This window comes from Rhinoraja longicauda, chromosome 21, assembly GCF_053455715.1.
Source record: "Rhinoraja longicauda isolate Sanriku21f chromosome 21, sRhiLon1.1, whole genome shotgun sequence".
Classification (NCBI taxonomy): domain Eukaryota; kingdom Metazoa; phylum Chordata; class Chondrichthyes; order Rajiformes; family Arhynchobatidae; genus Rhinoraja; species Rhinoraja longicauda.
In genome coordinates this window covers 29,415,213-29,435,563 of record NC_135973.1, presented here as the reverse complement: position 1 = coordinate 29,435,563, position 20,351 = coordinate 29,415,213, and the positions used below count along the sequence as shown (strand labels likewise).

General features: G+C 44.0%; 1 protein-coding gene across 6 annotated transcripts in view; it reads left to right on the top strand.

Annotated features, from left to right (window-relative positions):
* Positions 1-20,351, top strand: part of grin2aa (glutamate receptor, ionotropic, N-methyl D-aspartate 2A, a) — a 264,323-nt gene that overhangs the window by 173,085 nt on the left and 70,887 nt on the right. For all 6 annotated transcript variants that reach the window (XM_078418195.1, XM_078418194.1, XM_078418193.1 and 3 more), the window contains 3 exons: positions 5,870-6,072; positions 12,274-12,442; positions 12,733-12,886. In XM_078418195.1, the coding sequence (XP_078274321.1) occupies positions 5,870-6,072; positions 12,274-12,442; positions 12,733-12,886 (526 nt within the window). The remainder of the gene's footprint in view (positions 1-5,869; positions 6,073-12,273; positions 12,443-12,732; positions 12,887-20,351) is intronic.

The following is a 20,351-nucleotide window of genomic DNA, read 5'->3' as shown; positions in this document are numbered from 1 at the left end:
GAGACCCTTCTTCAGACTGGTGGCATGTACTACATTTGATATCTGTCCCTTGTTGTCCCTGCTGAGCCATTTCAGATGGCAATTGTGAGTGAAATGTATTATTTATGGATCTGGATCATTAAAGCCAGTCAGGGTAGATTCAGCAGATTGCATTCCTTAGTGGACGTCAGGTAACCAGAGGGCTATTGCAACAATCCAAAAATGCTGATACAAAAGTCTTTTTTTATTCCAGATAGATTAAATTATTTGTATTTTATTTTGGTTTAGTTGAGTGTATCTTTATTAGTGTCACATGTGCCGTGGTGCAGTGAAAAGCTCTTTTGTTGTGTGCTATCCAGTCAGCGCAAAGACTACACATGATTACAATCAAGCCATCCACCGTGTACAGATGCAAGATAAAGGGCATAACGTTATTGCAAGATAAAGCCTAGTAAAGTCCGATTAGGAGGTCAGGACCGCTCTTTAGTTGGTGAGAGGACGGTCCAGTTGCCTGACAACAGCCGGGAGGAAATTTCAATTCCCCAGCGACTTTGGTGGGATTTGAACATGATCCCGGATCAATAATCCAGAGCTCAAGATCATCGGTCGAATAATGTAAACATTCGTTCCAGTCATTGACTCGAGAAATTGTCACAGCAAAAACTGAACACAGGACAATGTGACAAATATGTAGACAGGATCATAGTCAGAAAGGATACTGTAATAGTCAACAGATAGCACACTCTTTTCTGATCTTGTTTTGATTGAATTGTTGATCCGGGGCAAGGTCTGCTGCAAACTTGAGGAATCTGGTTATTTTCATTTTCAATCTGTACTGGCCTTGAGCTGAGTACAATATTTATTCAATATATGAAACTGGATGCATTCGTATGTGTTAAAAATGACACGGAGTAAGCACAACATTGGAAGTGAAGCAGTGACACTGAAGCAGCTGACAGCAATCTTGGATCTACAGCCATTTTATCCAGTTTTTATCCCTGATGTCTACCTGTGTATTTGTGTACCCTCCTACGGAAAGCCCAAGCCAGATAGGCAGGCCATATCGTCAGAATGCCCGAGAGACGACTGCCAAAACAGCTTCTGTATGGAGAACTGTGTCAGGGCAAGCGCTCAGTAGGAGGACAGAAGAAACGGTTTAAGGACTGCCTCGAAGTGTCCCTCAAAGACTTGGACATCAACCTCAGCACTTGGGAGTCTCTTGCTCTGGACCGTCCAACCTGGCATAGCAAGCTCACCACAGGAGCCCGTGCAGCAGAGAACAGATGCACTGCAGAGGCCCAGAGGAAATGCACCGCGCGCAAGGCCTGGGCTACCTCCACTTCCACTGCAGCACCCATCCACTTGTGTCCTACGTGTGGGCGTGCCTTCCGGGCCCGGATTGCCCTCACCAGTCACTTCCGGACCCACAGTCACCAATCCCCCAACTGAAAGTGAAGTCATGGTCATTTTCGAACCCGAAGGACGAACAACAACAACAACATTTGTGTACATCACAGAGTCATTGGAAAGTGCAGCACCAAACTGACCCTTTTGGCCCACCATGACTATGCCTACTGTGATGCCTAACTATGGTTGTCCCATTTGGCCACATCAGGCCCATAGCCCTCTACCCCGTTCCAATCCAAATCCAACCTGTCCAAATGCCTTTTAAACATTGTAATAGTATATGCCTCCTCAACCTCATCTGGCAGCACATTCGAGATATTTACCGCCTTCGGTGTGAAAAACCTACTCCTCAGATATCTTTTAAAATTTCCCCCTCTTACATTAAATGCACGCCCCCAATCCCCTAGTTACGGACCGCACAACCCAGGGAAAAATATCTGATTATTGTATTCTCAAAATTTTGTAAATCTCTGTAAGGTTCCCCATCATGCTCCTACATTGCAGAGAACATAAAACCAAACTATCCAATCTCTCCTTATAACTACATAGACCCAGCCTATCCATTCTCTTTTTATAGCTATATACATCCAAACTATCCAACCTCTCCATATAAATCCAAACTATTGAACCTTTCCGTATAAATACATAAACCCAGTTTATCCAATCTCTCCTTACATATTAACTACATAAACCTCATCCATCCAATCTCTCTGTATAACTACAGGTCTCCATTCCAGGGAACATTCTCGTGAATCTCTTCTGAACTCTCTCTATTGCTACCACATCCTTCCGGTAGTATGGCGACCAGAACAGTACATGCTACTCAAAAAATGTGATCTAACCAATGTTTTGTACTGCCCAAATCTACTTGTTGCCTCGGCCTGTGTAGTCAAGCATGCAAAATGTCTTCTTCAACCTCTCCACTGGTGTTGCCACTTTCAGAGAGTTGATTTGCATCCCAAGGTCTCTCAACAATAAACGCTCCTAAGGAACCTGCGATTTACTTCATACGTCCGACCAGAATTTGCCCTCCCAACGTGCATAACCTTACATTTAGATATACAGTGTCGAAACAGGTCGTTTGGCTCACTGAGTCTGCTCTGACCAGCGTTCACCCCTAGCACTAGCATACACACTAGGAACAGTGTACAATTTGCAGAAGATAATTAACCTACAAACCTGTACATCTTTGGAATGTGGGAGGAAACCTGAGCACCCGGAGAAAACCCACTTGGAGAACATACAAACTCCATACAGACAGCACCCAAAGTCAGGATCGAGCCCGGGTCTCTGGCGCAGTAAGGCAGCAACTCTACCGCTGCACCATGGATTGAATTCCATTTGCCACCACTGTGCCCAACACTCCAGCTGATCCGTGTCCCACTGTAACCGTAAGCAACCTTCTTTGTCATCTACAATTCCACCAACTTTTGTGGCTGATTAGCCCATCCCTTTGAAATAGAACAACCATTCCAACCCGCATCACTACCCACAGCCCTCTCTACCACCTCCCCCAGATACATTGATTCCTAAATCTAGGCCCTTTTGTTATAATTACAAAAGACAGCTAACTCACAGTAACCTTGTCGCCGCCAAAACACGGAATGCACGGAAAAACCAAAACACTTGTGCACTGCCTAGGTGTGTTCTGCTGTGTGATTTTACCAGGTTGTATGCAAAACAAAGCACTTTATAGTGCCTAGGTACATAAGATCATAAGGTCATAAGTGATAGGAGTAGGATTAGGCCATTCGGCCCATCAAGTCTACTCCGCCATTCAATCATGGCTGATCCATCTTCCCTCGTACTCCATTCTCCTGCCATCTCCCCATAACCTCTGACGCCCATACTAATCAAGAATCTATCCATCTCTGCCTTTAAAATAACCACTGATTTGGCCTCCACAGCCTTCTGTGGCAAAGAATTCCACAGATTCACCATCCTCTGACTAAAGGGTATTGAAATATAATTGAATCATTGAGCTTTTGTAGTGTTCTTCCTGCCTGGAAATTCAACTGTGTGTACCTGCCAGGAGAAGTCAAGAGAAATAAGTCAAAGATAGACAGAAAAAGCTGGAGTAACTCAGTGGGTCAGGCAGCCTCTCTGGAGAAAAGGAAAAGGTGATGTTTCGAGTCAAGACCCTTCTACAGACTAAGAGTCAGGGGAAAAGGAAACAAGAGATTATAGACGGTGATCTAGAGAGATGTAGAACAAGCAAAAAAGTAACGATGATCAAGGAAACGTTCCATTGTTGGCTGTGGGCAAGGTGTTATACAGACAATGAAACTCACTAGGATGACAGTGAAACTAGTACAACAACCAGGGTGGGGGAGGAATGAGGAGAGAGGGAATGCAAGGAAAAATATCAATATTCATACCGCTGGGTTTTAAGCTGCACAAGAGAAATATGAGGTGCTGTTCCTCCAGTTTGCGTTTGGCTACACTCTGACAAGAAGCCAAAGCTGGGTCTGCAAGTGCAAAAGCTAAAAAGTTTAAAAGGCCTCATCTGTATTCTCTCAGATAGATATCCAGCTGATGTAAATGAAACTAGAGAGGGGGCTGCACATACAGTATTTTCGGACATACTGTATGTGCAGCCCCCTCTCCGAAAATGATGGATCATCGTACCTAAATACGATGTCCGAAAATCATAATTTGGATTAATTTTCAGCTGCAGATAAAGCATATAAAAAAGATCAAATATCATCACATATGCAATGAAATACAGCAGACCAAAAGTCTTACAATGAAAATAGTGAATTATTTTGCACTTAAGTGCTTGGACATTTTCCTAGAATTTATTTCTCAGCACTGAATAAGGTCAGGAGGTTTTTTTTTAATGGTATTCTCAATCAGGAGGCCCTGTCCTCAAAATATTCTCCACACCCTTTGATGTTGGGGAACCTGTGAATGAGGCTTTGCCAGCTCTCAAGCTGTAACTGATTTTAATAGCTTTTCAAATCTTTGACTCCTAAACTAAAGGTAGATATATATATATTTTAATTTAACATGCAAAAAAGCTAACTGTAAACCTAAAAAAGCATTAAACTCAATAAAAGTAACAAAAAAAGTTAACTTGCTCCTGTGCATCCCAGGTTCATTGCCCATAAAAACAGTAGGGCTCTAACCAAAGACAAAATACGAAAGCTAATAATAATCCAGGGAAATGCTGAGGAATCTCAGCAAGACTTGGTTCCACTGATAGATGCTTTGTTTCACATTTCACATTTCACAGGGTATGCAGGGTAGTCTGGGACTTACTTCAGCTTCAATGGGTGATTCTTGGGTGATTATCAGAAATATCGGAGTGTTTGCTATGTTCATGTGATTTGGCAAACGGTTTACCCTATTCCACATTAACAAACAGGCTCCATTGCCTTGTTCCTCCATATCTCAGTAGACTCCTCCAACAATACAACCCTCATGATCACTCCACTGCTTCCATCTGACCCTTTTTTCTCGTTTCATCATTGTCATAAGTCATATGGTCGTAAGTGATAGCAGTAGAATTAGGCCATTGGGCCCATCAAGTCTACTCCACCATTCAATCATGGCTGATCTATCTCTCCCTCCTAACCCCTTTCTCCTGCCTTCTCTCCATAACGTCTGACACCTTACTAATCAATTGTTGTCCGTACCTTTAGCAACTTGAGCTCTGTGTTCTACAAATCCTCGCCTATTTATTTTGTTCTCCTCTCAGAAGCTTCTTAAAATATTTTTGGTTTGCTCAAGCTTTGATTAGGTGCTCCGGTTTCCTCCCACACTCCAAAAACGTACAGGTTTGTAGGTTAATTGGCTTTGGTAAAATAGTAAATTGTCCCTAGTGTGTAGGATAATGTTAGCGTATGGGGTGATCGATGGTCGTCGCAGACTTGGTGGGCCGAAGGGCCTATTTCCCTAAAGTCTCAAGTCTGCATGGAGACACAGGAAAATACAGATGCTGGAATCTTGAACTCCTCCAGCAGTTTGCTTTTTGCTTTTGATTACATGTACTGAAAATGTTTTGGTTAGTTTGTAGGGAAAACTGTGTTACTTCTTCTGTGCAGCACCAGGGACCGTATTATTACATGAACGGTACTACCTAAATACGATAGGATATGATAGAACTTTACTTATCCCAGGAGGAAAAATGATCTGCCAACAGTCATAGAAACACAAAATACATGAAACATGAAATTAAAGTGACGAGTGGAAAGGATTGGGGATGTGCAAATATTGGGGAGATCAGTCTCAGTCTACCCTATGACAGAAGAGGGAGGAGTTGTACAGTTTGATAGCCACAGGGAAGAAGGATCTCCTGTGGGGTTCTGTGCTGCATCATGGTGGAACCAGTCTGTTGCTGAAGGTGCTCCTCAGGTTGGCCAGTGTGTCATGGAAGGGGTGAGCTGTATTGTCCAGGACAAAATCACGTTTCTATTGGCAAAACGATTGCTTGGAAAACTTGAGTCAACACATGAATAACTTTGATATCTTCCCCTTACAGGTTGGGAGATGGGAGAATGCCAGCCTGACTCTCAAATATCCCGTGTGGCCGAGATATAATTCCTATGCAGACGAAGAAGCGGATGACAGCCACCTTAGTGTTGTAACACTAGAGGAAAACCCCTTTGTGATTGTGGAAGATGTGGATAACCTTACTGGAACTTGTGCAAGAAGTAATGTCCCATGTAGGAAAAATATTTCAATGTGAGTACAATCAGTGTTCATTTTCATTCTTCCCATTGGCTCTTTCTGCAACATGAGAGCTAATTGTTTTTAATGTGGTGGGTTCCACCAAAACTTCACTCTTGGCATTTTTAGGTTCAATCTCCAATATTTTGTAGTGCTTTAACTCAATAAAATGGGAAGCGTGTAGTTTAACGATTTGTTCGTAGCAACCTTGTTATCCATTTCGACCGAGCCATTTGTCTCAATGCCAATAGATTTACTCCCCTTTCTGTTCATCTTTTCCATGATATTTTACATTTTAATCAGACTTTCACCTTCTGCGATTTTTGTTGTTGTTTGTTTTAAACCATTTTGGTCTAAAACTTAAATGTATTAGTGCCCATTTCCCATCTTGAATCCTGCATCTAAGTGCTTTGGATGGCATTAACGATCGATGGACCTGCTGAGAAATTGGCCCAGCCACTTCTCTATGAAGTTCACCTTTGCACATGTGAACTTTTTCCAGAGTCGGCCATTGCACCTAATGATGTCATTGTTCATACATTGTTTGACTTCACCCCTGACTGGCACACAGTGGACCTACTGAGTGTAACTCACAATCATTGTTGAAACGTTACAAGACAGCCAACAGCACATCATGCTGAGATTGCCAATGAGATGTCAGTTAAAGGGTCCTCATTCCGACACCCATGTTTTGTACATTGTATTTGTGAGCCTCAGTCTTACATGTTCAGGTTTGTCAGATGTCTGAGCATTGATTGCATCTGTTCCATGTTAGAGACACAGGCTGCAATCTCTGCCTCATTGATTACCCCACACCTCAGAACTACGCGTGATCATTTGGGGCATAGGACATTATCATAAGTCCATAAGTTATAGGAGCAGAAATAGGCCTTTCGGCCCATCAAGTCCACTCCGCCATTCAATCATGGCTGATCTATCTTTCCCTCTCCCTGCCTTCTCCCCATAACCCCCCGACACCTGAACTAACCAAGAATCTATCAATATCCGCCTTAAAAATATCCATCGACTGGGCCTCCACAGACTTTTGGGCCAGTGAATTGCACAGATTCACCACCCTAAAAAAAAATTCCTCCTCATCTCCTTCCTAGAGGTAGGTCATTTTATTCTGAGGCTATGGCCTCTAGTGCTGGACTCTCCCACTAGTGGAAACATCCTCTCCACTTCCACTCTCTCCATACCTTTCACGATTCGGTAAGTTTCAATGGCAGGGCAGCTAGCTGTGTTTTCCCTCAGCCACAGGCCAGCTGAGCTTTAGCCATTCTTCTCAGTGATTAGCTTGGCAAAGCATCAGTAATCAAGAACTTTTCATGAGGCTCCATTGGGAACCCCACAGATCACATTTTAGTTTGTGATGATCAGTTAAAAAAATCTTGGCCAATTCCTGATTTGTAGCGAGGGGTCCACATAGTTACTGGCATGTTCAGTGTTCCAAAAACAAAGTACAATCCAGCGATCTCTGCTTGAAATGGACTTGTTTATTTGTTCTTGCATTGTAAACTATCAATGGCGCAAAATGACATTGTTTCGCAGTATGGCAATGCCCCATTCACGTTTGTGTTAATGCTTTGCAGAAAGAAGCCTGCTCCCCACTTGGAGTCATTTCCACTGTCAATAGGCCATTCTATTCCTCATTAATTCCTATTTATCTCCCTCCCCGATTTATGAATGCGTTCGATGTGATTTCCTCAAACAGCAGCAAATGCCACCTTGTGCTCCACTGATTCACAACTGCTCCGTATTCTCTGTTCTGTGACCTTGTCGAAGCAGTGCCATGTTTCCTGGAGAAGCTATGGTTGAATTTGTCAGTGAAGCCCATTTTCTGTCAATGAATAAAAAAGTGTGTCCAAGTGGGGAGAATACAAATGGAGTCGCAGAGTCAAGCAGTGTGGAGACAGGCCCCTCCGCCCAACTTGCCCACACTGGCCAACATATCCAAGCTACACTAGTCCCATCTGCCTACATTTGGCCCATAGCCCTCTAAACCTGTCCTATCCATGTACCTGCCCAACTGTTTCTTAAACATTGCGATAGTCCCTGCCTCAATTACCCCCTCTGGCAACTTGTTCCATATGCCCACCACCCTTTGTATGAAAAAGCTATCCCCCAGGTTCCTATTAAATCCTTCCCCCCTAACCTTAAACTTTTGTCCTCTAGAGGCTATTAATGTAAGAGGATGATGATAAAATTATACTCATTAATTTTATTTATTTTAGTTTATTTATTGTCACATGCACAGTTAAATCATACTGTACACGAGGACAATAGATCCTCTTCTGAAACAGCACACACATTACTTCACCACCTGGCAACTTACAAATCTCTGAAAATTCTGCTCTTGGCCCAAGGAGATGTACAATTTGTTATATTCCCAGTTTAAGGTCCGATGTGGTGGTGGTGCTGGAGTAGGGGTGGGCCAGGCCCAGTGGATCCCTCTGCTCCTCCCTCTGCCGTGGGCTGCACTCATTTACCTGGCTGTTGTAGGGCCTCCCGCACGCAGCCCTTTGCCTTCACCATGATCTGCTACGACCACAAACCTACCCCTCCTACAGCCGCCGCTCCACTTTCAGTGCACGGAGGTGGAGGGATGGCCTCAGGGAGTAATTGAACAAAGAAACGTAGGAAAGGGCTATTCTCGCCTTTGAACCTACATGGCACTGCCATGTTCAATACAATCATGGCTGATCCTCTATCTGGATATCATATTCCCACTCCCGCCCCCAGCTCGTGGTGCCTTTTTGTGCCGAGAAATGCAACTGGATGAATCTAGACGAGTTGGCGATGGAAACGGGAATGGTGGACTCTGGTGCTGGTATAAATGAAGGAATCTTGGGAAAAGGTGCTTGCTTTGAACAGGTTGGATTGAATGGCCTGTTTCCGCACTACATTTTCCATGCCATTCTGTTTACAGTGACGATAGACCACAAAATGCTGGAGCAACTCAACGGGACAGGCAGCATATCTGGATAGACGGAATGGGTGAGGTTTTGGGTCGAGACCCTTCTTCAGACACCTAGTCTCCTAGTCGGAAGAAGGGTCTCGACCCGAAACCTCACCCATTCCTTCTCTCCAGAGATGCCTGTCCCGCTGTGTTATTCCAGCATTTTGTGTCTATCTTCGGTGTAAACCAGCATCTGCCGTTCCTTCCTCCACTGTTTTCAGTGACCATTAACATGTTTGCTCAAGTGAAGAATGAGAAGAATTTTAGAGTGTTATAAATCAGTTAATCCACTCATAAAAACAAATGGCCTGTTCAGCTGGACGTAATGTAGTATTTTAAAAGAATGTGCAACGCCTAATTATAAACAGCCAGTTCTATAACTTAGATCACAGTACTTTGCATCCTGTCAGCAATCTATTATAAGCACTAATCCCAAAAGTGAAAGTGTATCTATTTATGACACTGTGATTAATTCTGTGCATTTCTCCAAAGCCTTGCGGGAAAATCTTGCCTGTACACAATAACCAGTGGCACAGAAGCAGTGCATTGATTTGGTGATCTATTGCAAGATAAAGACACAAATAGATGGAGCTCGATTGTTTTTAATAAGGCCATTGAAATTCTAACTAAACCTAGATATCATGGGGCAGAGGGATAAGTAAAGAAGCAAAAGATGGATTCACAGCTGGGTGTAAATGTGATCTTAGAATCCAAATGATAGAGATTGTGGTTTGAAATATTGAATTCAGCACTGAGTCTGAAAGGCTGTGATTATCAGGAGTATTCTTCAAGCTTCAATGAAACAGGGCATGGGGGCTGAAGGTAGGTTGAGGTATCATGGTTCAATGGTTTATTTATTATCGTGCGTAACAAAGTACAGTGAAGTCATTCTTTTGCATCCAGATCAGCAAGACGATCACCATACATGAGCACAACCCCCTGGTGAGTACAGAATGTACAGAACAGCCCACTGAGTCTAGATGCAAGAGTCACCGTTTTGTCGCCATTTTACAGTCCTAGCTGCAGTTGGCCACAAAGGCCCATTGCAGCCATCTAATTAACGTCACAGGCAAATGGAAACACTCACAAACTGAACAGTTTTCCATTTGCTAGTCACTCTATTTCTGTTTGCCTGCCCTTATAAAAGTGGCCACAATGTGAGCGGTGAACTTGGCATCTTGGCTCTCACACCTACCTGGTTTCCCAATATTTTCCAGGGAAGGGATTCTGCCATTTTTCCCAACATGTGGCTCCAAACCCCCATTGCAGCTGACTGCAATATCTCAGTCCTTTTGCATACAGATCAGCAAGACTATCACCACACATAAACACAATCCCCAGGTTAGTGCAAAATGTACAGAACAACCCACTGCCCAAATGCAAGAGTCGCCATTTTGGCACCATTTTACAGTCCCAGTTGCAGCAGGCCGCAACCTCCTCAGTCAAGGGCAATAATGGATAGACAATAAATGCTGGAAATGTCAGGAATTGCCACACCCTCCCTAACGACAATTTTTTTTTTTTTAATTGAAAAGTGTACAAGCAAATTGTTGTTTCACCTAGAGAGAGTATTTGGAAACTTGGAAGATGGGGATGAAGGATTATATCCCTTAGGATGCATGGAAATGGAAGGAGACTATTGGGGGCTCAATAAGGAGTAGTTCAGAGTGCTACGCAAGGATTGGCTCTACCAGGATGCTGAAAGGGTGAACGGAGAGGAAGATTTGCTTGGTGATGGACTGGAAGCTGATTTTTTGTACTCAGAGGTTGCTTGAGATGGAAAGTTCTGACAGAGGGGGAGAGAAATAAGAGGGAAATGGAATGGACATGATTGGGTACCTTTTCAGTTGTGGGAGAGGAGAATCCTCAGCTGAAGCCCAAGGAAGGTATATCATATATATTGTAATCAAAGGTGGAATCATCAGAACAGACATGATCAGGACAGCAAACCTGAGCCAACGGAATAAAGACCTAAACTGGGGGCAGTTAAGGGGGAATTGTAGCCAATGTTATTAAAAGAGTCAGTAGACTTAAGGTAAAGATTATTTGAAACTATTCTCACTTAAACCCACCCTGGATCTATACTTGACTTCTGATCCTTTTAACCCACCATTAACTAGGCTTACTTAGAAACTCAATCCAACGAATGGGTTTATTAAGAACAATCAAGCTCGGTCTGTTTATATCGTTGCCTTGTCATGGATCACCAAACATAAAATATCTTCAGAAATGAAGATGTAATAGTTGTGGAAAGGGAGAGTATGAGATTTTTAGTTTAGTTTAGAGACAGGGCGGAAATAGGCCCTTCGGCCCACCGAGTCTGCACCGACCATCGATCCCCGCACATTAACACGACCCTACACATACTAGGGACATTTCTACAGTTTTACCAAGCCAATTAACCTGCAAACCTGTACATCTTTGGTGTGTGGGAGGAAACCGAAGAACTCGGAGAAAACCCATGCAGGTCACGGGGAGAACATACAAACACCATACAGACAGCGCCCGTAGTCAGGATCGAACCCGGGTCTCTGGCCCTGTAAGGCAGCAACACTTCCACTACGTGCCACCCATATAGACCATATGAAGACAGGACAAGGGTTGAATTTGAAAGCACAGTTATAGTAAGAGCATCAAAAGACATATACTTCAATAGTTTGAAGAAGGGTCCCGATCTGAAACGTCACCCATCCTCCAGAGATGCTGCCTGACGCACTGAGTTACTCCAGCACTTTGTGTCTATCTTCAACAATGACTGAATCTAGGGAAGAAGGTGACTTCCTCCCTGGCATAAAACACTTTTGTCAGTGATGTGATGACCGTATTTCAGTTGATGGGAAATAGGTACAAATGATATCAAGTTTATTACTGGCTATAATTAATCTTTAATCATAAAGAGGCACCACATTTATGATTAATTACATTGAGCTTCACTTCAAAGCAGCGCTGGAAGCTTTAATTAACATGAGAAGTCACAAATACAAGTCTGAGATTATTTTTTTGCGTTGGGAAGTTTAGCTTATATCGAAAAACACTCACTGTCAAAGTACCTGCTTCTCTTAGCTCACCGAATGGCCATTTACTAAATTAGCAGGAGGGAACATTGACGTTGCCTTTATGCATTCTCAGGTTCAGGGCCACGGTAATTAACCTGAAATGTAATTGTGTAACCGTTTTAGACAGTGGGGACAGATTCCATGTTGGCGTAACAAAGATTAATTTGCTATTATTACCGCATTGCTTTCTTCCTTTTGCAGCAATTCGACTGCCAAGGGGCACTACGTGAAGAAATGCTGCAAAGGATTTTGCATTGATATTTTGAAAAAACTTGCAAAGACTGTGAAATTCACATACGACCTGTACCTGGTGTCAAATGGGAAGCACGGGAAAAAAATCAATGGTGTATGGAATGGAATGGTTGGTGATGTAAGTAGCTTTAGGTAATAAACAGTGGCAAGCAGTTGCACAACTTAAGGTTTCAAATCTCTCGGCAGACAGAAGCCGCTCCCCCCCCTCCTCTCCTCCCCCCCTCCCCCCCCCTCCTCCCCCCCTCCCCTCCCCCCTCCCCCCTCCTCCCCCCCTCCCCTCCCCCCTCCCCCCCTCCTCCCCTCCCCCCCTCCTCCCCTCCCCCCCCCCCAAAGCACACCACCAGAAACTAATGATGAGCTGCACAGACTACGTGTTTTAACCCACACCTTCCTTTTCTTTGCCTCCAGGTGATACATCGTCGAGCAGAGTTGGCTGTTGGCTCACTTACAATTAACGAAGAGAGGTCTGAAGTTGTGGACTTCTCAGTGCCCTTTGTGGAAACAGGAATCAGTGTGATGGTGTCTCGGAGCAACGGCACAGTTTCGCCCTCCGCATTCTTAGGTAAACTGTTTTTAAAGTCTTACGTATGCTTTTTTCCCCATTCTTTTGACTATCTGCTCATCCTTCAATATGTGCTTCAGATGTTAACATTTAATATAATGCAGAGTTCACTCTCCAATTTTACATTAAGACCAAATGAATGTATGTGTGTTAGTGTCTGAGTAATTTAAACAAATTCCTCAATATGTGCTTCAGGTCAGGTCCCTTCTTTAGAGTGATGGAGGAGAGGGGAAATAGGTGGTAGAAAGAGGTGCGGTAACAGCTGGGAGAGTGATAGGTGGATTCGTAGTGCAAATGCTGGAGTGTGATAAGAGGCAAGCTGGGAGAGTGTAATGTGGAAACATAGGGAAGAATAGTGGGTGGAAGGGACCAGGGAGCAGAGGAAATGGGTGGCCTACGGTAGGGAGGGGTGGGAGAACAGTGAACGGTGGAGCGGCAAACAACTGGGTGATGGCAGCGGGAGAACGGAAAGAAAAATGTTGGCGGGCCGGGGTTTTGGGGATGAGAAACAGAGGAGGGAGGGGTATCAGCGACTGGAGAATTCAATGTTCATGTCGTTGGGTTGCAGGCTACCCAAGCGGAATATAAGGTGGCTTCCTTCCATTTGTTCTGTGGCCTCACAATATATTTGGGGAGGCCAAAGACAGATATGTTATTATGGGAATGGGGGGAGGAATTAAAATGGCTGGTAACTGGGAGCTTCAGGTGGCCCTGATGGATAGAGTGCCAGTGATGGAGACAGAGAGATTGAGAAAGGGGACAGCAGTGTCAGAGAGAGTCAAATGAATTTGAGGGCAAGGTGGAAGTGAGTAGTTTTTGAGAAAGGGAAGAGAGTAGTTTCATTGCAGGGGATGGACTATCAACTAACATCTACTACAAACCCAGTCTCTCATAGCTACCTTGACAACACCGCTTCCACCCTGCCATTTTCAAGGAAGTTATCTCTTACTCTCAACTTCTCCATCGCATCTGCTCCCACCGACATCCACATCCAACATATTATTCTCCAACATTTCCGCCACCCTCAATGCGATCCATCCACCAGTTGCACCTCCCTGCCCGCTCCCCTTTTCCTGCTTTCCATAGAGACCACTTTCTCCACAACTCCTTGGTCTGTTCATCCTTACGCACCCAACTCGCCTCGTCCCCAAGCATTTGCCCTGTAACTGCTGAAGTTGTAACAACTGTCTCCCCACACCTCGTCTTTCTCACTTCCATCCAGGGACCCCAGCAGCCCTTCCAGGTTAGAGAGGTTCACCTGCACCTCTTCCATCCTCGTTTTTGTTGCTCCTGATGTGGCCTCCTTTATATTGGCCGGACCAAACATGGATTAGGCGAATGTTTTGCTGAACACTTGCCCTCTGTCTGTCAAGACTTGCTGGATCTCCCGGTTTTTAACCATTTTAACTCCCCTTCAAATTCCCACATTGACCTTTCTGTCCTAGGTCACCTCCATTGCCAGCGTGGGGCCACGCGCAAACTGGGGGAGCTGCACCTCATGTTCTACGTATCATTGTAGCCAACAACCCAATGATAGTAACATTGAATTCTCCACTTTCAAATAATGCCCCTGAGCCCCCTCTCTCCTTCCATGGCCCACCCCCTCCCGACCTGGTGTGCACATATGTCTCCCACAATCTCTCACCATGCTAATCACCCAGCACCTTTCCCCTCCTCTGCACACTCATCTCCCAACCCTGAATCCCTTATTTCCCATTAACCGCCACCCCACATCCTTTCCCCAAGAATTTCCATCCATATCTCTCCTCCCAGGTTGCTCATAGATGTCCATCCACCATTATTTAACATCCCATTGTGGCAGTTGCCTCGAGTAGTTCACAAACTTCACTTGGATGGGGCTGGAATTTGCTTAAATTGACAACTGAAAGGAACAATATGATACGGTACGATACGATAAAAATGTATTCATCCCCGGAGGGAAATTGGTGTTATTCATTCCTGGAAGGAAGCATTGGAAGGCAAACCATATCTGTCAGGTGTGACATTTTCCTATCTAGTTTCAGCTTTGTTGAAACCAGTTGGCCACTTCATTGGCATCCATGTCGTTGACCTCAAAAGAGCTGCAGTTTCCCTAGGTTGCAGCTCAACAGGCTTTCTGTACATTGAAACATTGTGAATTCATCGAAACTCTCACCTTACTATCAAAATCTTTCTCGGCCTCTGCAGCTGTCTTCTCCTCTAATGACAGAACACCTCTTAGCATATTCTCCATGTCAGCAGGTTCTTCACTGGCCTTATCCAGCCTGTGATGAAACACCAGATGCAGCAGTGATCTCAAAAGGCAAACCCAGCCACTAATATTTTCCCAAAGGTGTGTTGAATGTTGTTAGAAACACACTCCTACTGTGAGCTCTACATGCCAAAATCCAGTCTTGGCTTTCAACAAGCTCTGCACAAATCCGGCAGGATAGATAATGGTTCCCCTTCATTACTTTGTGCAGATCATGGGATCTGGACAGGTCCTCAGCTTGCCTGAAGTCTCCAGGCTGGCCGGGAGGTCCAGTTGTCCACTGCTGCAGTGATCTCTGCCTCTGGCAACTTCTCAAGTTGGTTATTCAGTTTCTCCTTGACAGCTGCAGGAACACACCGCAGTGGATGTACTTTCAGCTGCTCCCCATCATCTAGCTCGAGATGGAACTTTCCCTCCAGCTTTCCACTTCCCTCAAAAGCAGCTGCAAGTTGATTTCGCAGCTGCTTCCTGTCAAGTGAGGAGCTGGAGAGCCCATCCGCTTGTTCTCCCATCGAGTTCTCTACCTGTACACTCATTTGTTCTATTCACTCGCCTGCTCAAAATCGACATTGTATCTCTTTCCATTCGCTGTACTTTTCACTTTCAGCTGCGTGTTCCCAATGGTATTGCAATCATGTGGTTGTACATCCTTAGCACTAGCTCTGCCTCTTCACGTTTCCTTGACGACTCCTTTGGACCAATATTACATGTTATCTCACTGCCTACCTGGAACTGTGCATCTTTTCCTTCCACTTCCATAATAGTAAACAACAAAGTGCTGGCATAACTCGGCAGGTGACTCAGTGGTAGAGTGGCTGCCTTACAGAGCCAGAGACCTGGGTACGATCCTGTCTACGGGTGCTATCTGTATGGAGTTTGTACGTTCTCCCCATGACCATGTGGGGTTTCTCTAGGTGCTCCACTTTCCACCCACATTCCAAAGATGTGCAGGTTTGTAGGTGAATTGGCCTCTGTAATGCGTGTATGCGTGATCGTTGTTCGGCGCGGACTCGGTGGGTTGAAGGGCCTGTTTCCATGCTGTATCTCTAAAACTAAACCTTAGGTCGGGCAGCATCCATGGAGGATATGGATAGGAGATGTTTCGGGTCAGGACCTGCCTTCAGCTGAAAAAGGGTACATTGATAGGACAGGTTTTGAGGGGTATGGACCAAACGCAGGCAGGTGGGACTAGTGTAGCTGGGACATGTTGGCCGTTGTGGGCAAGTTGGGCCGAAGGGCCTGTTTCCACACTGTATCACTCTATGACTCTATGACTAAGGATCCCAACTTTCTATGTGTTCTATGCAAGATTCCAGCATCTGCAGTTTCCTGTTTCTCCATAATGGTAAATATCTGTTTGGGGAGCTTGCCCTCTTCTTCTCTGTTTGGCTTCAAAGTCATGATGCTGAAATATTTGAATAAAAATAGAAAATTGTCGAAGCAGTTAGTGGGCCACATAACACTGTTGGAAAGGGTATCAGCTTCAGGTCAGAGACCCTTTGTCAGAAGTGGGATAGAGAGATTAATTTTTTTGGGGGGTTTCAGAGAAGTTGGTGGAGGAATGGATTACAGATTACCAGTGATAAGGGACGCCCAGTTATCAGTCTGAAGAAGAGTCTTGACCCGAAACGTCACCCATTCCTTCTCTCCAGAGATGCTGCCTGCCTCGATGAGTTACTCCAGCATTTTGGTGTAAACCAGCATCTGGAGTACTTTCATACACATAACGTGAATAATGTTCAGTGCAAGTTAAAGCCTAAAACATAAGAAGATAAAATAGGAGCATTAGCTTCGTTTTCCTCTCAAGACTACCCCACCATTCATTATCGAAGGTAGACACAAAATGCTGGAGTAACTCAACGGGTCAGGCAGCATCTTGGGAGAGGAGGAATGGCTGACGTTTCGGGTCGAGACCCTTCATTATGATCATGGCTGATCTGCCCCAGATGTTGTTTCCTCTTTTTTTGCCTGTTCCCAATTGCCCTCAATTCCTTTAATACTGCAAACATTTATCTACTCCATCTTTAAATACCCCCAATTACCTAATCCCCACTACCCTCCAGGGTAGAGAATTCAAGAGGCACAATCTGCCAGGAAACATCATTTTCCCAACTTTAAGCTGCAAATGACTAGATGAAAAATATCCAAAATGCTGAAAATTTTAATACTATTCTTCTCCATTCATTTCTACACCTTTAATGTTTGGTAAGATAAAACAAAAGCAGCTTTAATAAAGCAATGGGTATTGGCACGGATATGAAATAATTTTCTCATGGCTCACCATCTTCAGCAGGTGACCCAGAGGGGCGCAGGATATTTTTACTTCTTTTAAGAACCGTGTCAGTCTTAATGGTGAACTGATGCAGCAGTTAATTGAAAATAAGATCCAAAGGTACTGGGAACACTCAGCATATCAGACAGCGACTCCAGAAAGAAGAAAAGATTTAATGATTTTGGTCAAAGGCAACTTGCTGTTGAGTAGAATGCTTTATTGTTTTCCTCCAGAGCCTTTGTTAACCACTCTGAATCTACTGACTGGGAGGCCCTGTCCATTTAGAACAACTGTCAGGGCATCTCAATGCATTTCCAATCAGCAAATGCCCACTGAATTACCCATTTTTCTCAAGGGCGCAAAGGGGTCTGGATCATTAGAAATGTTATTTTTTTGACTTGGAGATAGTCTTTAGGATAGTGTGAGTCCTCAGAGGACACGGGTATCCAGTGAAGAGGGGCCTTACAAATCTGTTCTTTGCCAGACTAATGGTGATATCTGTCATTAACGATTCCACTATTTGAATTTCCTTTGGAAATGTTTAATTGAAAAGAGAACATAGAACAGTACAACGTAGGATAAGACATACAGGTTACCTGTGATAAGGGAGGCCTGGTTATCACTCTAAAGAAGGGTCTTGACCCGAAACATCACCCATTCCTTCTCTCCAGAGATGCTGCCTGTCCCGCTGAGTTACGCCAGCATTTTGTGTCTTATCATGGGGATGGGTGGCGGGGATCGATTGGTCAAATGGGTTATGGTGAGCAGTTAGAGGGTGAGAACAAACACATAGTATGTTAATAGCAGGGTTGTAATACATGCTCTACTATTAGGAACGGAAGTGATAAATCCTCGGCAGTGGTGTCCACTCGGTCCTCATTTACTGAATTGTGACTTGGATTTCATAATACTCTCTCTCAAGTCCTCCTAGGGATGTTCGTCAGCTTGTTACTTGTTCTTTGTAACATTCCATCCCATAAGCTGGACATTTCTCAATTTGCTAATCATGTTGTTTGCCACAGTACCTCACACTGTCACTGTCTTCTCTCTCTGTGGTCTTGATTGAATACATGAACAGAATTCTGTTGTCTGCTATCCAATTCATCAACTCTGCCTTTTGTTATCTCTGGGAGTGGGATTTGGCACTCTTTGCCAGGTCTAAGCCCCAGCAGATTCTCACTCAATCCTGAATCTCCAATTTGACTACCAATTCTTCCGTAGATCAATGAGTCCCTCAGATCTCTGAAGTTACAGTTTGCAGCCAGCAAACTTCAATTCAACCGAGTATGTGCGAAATGTCTCCCAGTTCACCTGATACAGTATCTCCTATAAATCTTCAACCCCACCACCATCTAATTGCCTGGGGTGGCAGTATGTCTCAAAGACTTTGTGAAATTCTTCTGTAGTCTAATTGGTAAACCTGCTGTTCAGTAAAACTCGAAACCCGCTGTTTGGTAAAACTTGGTGAAAAGACTTGGTGATCAACCAGATACAATGCTTTTGACCTACCTGATCTCCCGATTGCTAAACACTTTAATTCTCCTTCCCATTCCCACACTGACCCTTCTGTCCTCGGTCTCCTCCATTGTCAGAGTGAGGCTAAATGCAAATTGGAGGAACAGCATCTCAAATTTTGCTTGGGCAGCTCACAGCCCAGTGGATTGAATATTGATTTCTCTAAATTCAAGTAACTCCGGCATTCCCTCTCTCTCTATCCCTCCCCCACCCAAGTCGCACCAGCTTCTCGTTTTCACCAACAAACAGCTAACAATGGCCTTTAACATCGTTACTTTTTTGCATACCTTTCATTCATTGTTCTTTATCTCTGTACATCATCGTCTACATCTCTCGTTTCCCTTTTTCCTAACTAGTCTGAAGAAGGGTCTCGACCCGAAACATCACCCATTCCTTCTCTCCAGAGAAGCTGCCTGTCCCGCTGAGTTATTCCAGCTCTTGTGTCTCACAACGTTTACGATGCCATTTTCACCTTTGTATTTTCTATTATTATTCAAGGTCAACTGGATTCAAAGAAAAAGAAATCATACTTCCATTGCTTCTATCCATTGAGATTACTAGCCTCAAAGTCCACCTGCCGTAATGGCTTTATCTGCCCCATCTCCCATACATAGGACCAGGTAATGGAAGAAAAACAAGTTTGGTGGTTCTGCTCACCAGACCAGGCAGCATCTGAATGGTGTTTAATCACTGGACCCCTTCAAGCAGAAGAAAGAAAAAAAACGTCTCTTGCCCATATAACAACCCAAGTAATATTCCAAACAAACACCATTTAAACACAATATAATGAATCAAATCACCACTGACACGATGTTGTCGTTTATTTATCTTGTTAATTAAATATTCCTGAACACATTCACTTAATTCTTGGTAAGTTGGTTATAGGATATTGTTATACTTGCAATAAAATTGTTCACCATCTTGGCACAACATGCTGACCTCTGACCTCAAAATGCTTGCTTGTGAAGGCGTAATTTTTGCTTTGCCAAGAGGTGGCACCAGATAGCTGCACATCCCTCATGGCCTCACAAGGATGAAGAACGAGGCTTCATTATTACAACGGCAACTCCTAGGCAGAACACAAACACTAACATCGGCCTGAAAGGCTTGTTTCTGTATTGTACATGCAATTCTCTCACCAGCAATTAAAAACCAAGAATGCTGCAAATACTCACCAGGTCAGGCAGCATTTGTGGAGAGAGAAAGAGATTTAACATTGCAGGTCAATGATCTTCCTTCAGAACCAGGAAAAATTACAAAGCAAATGTATTTATGGTTGCAGATGAAAAGAACAAAGAAAATATTTATGATACGGTGGGGACCTAGAAAGAATGAGTGATACAAGTGGTTTTGGTTATTACTGGGGGAAGGTGAGGAGGTTTGTTAATTGCAGTGGATGTGTCTGAAAAGTGAACACAGAGAGAAAA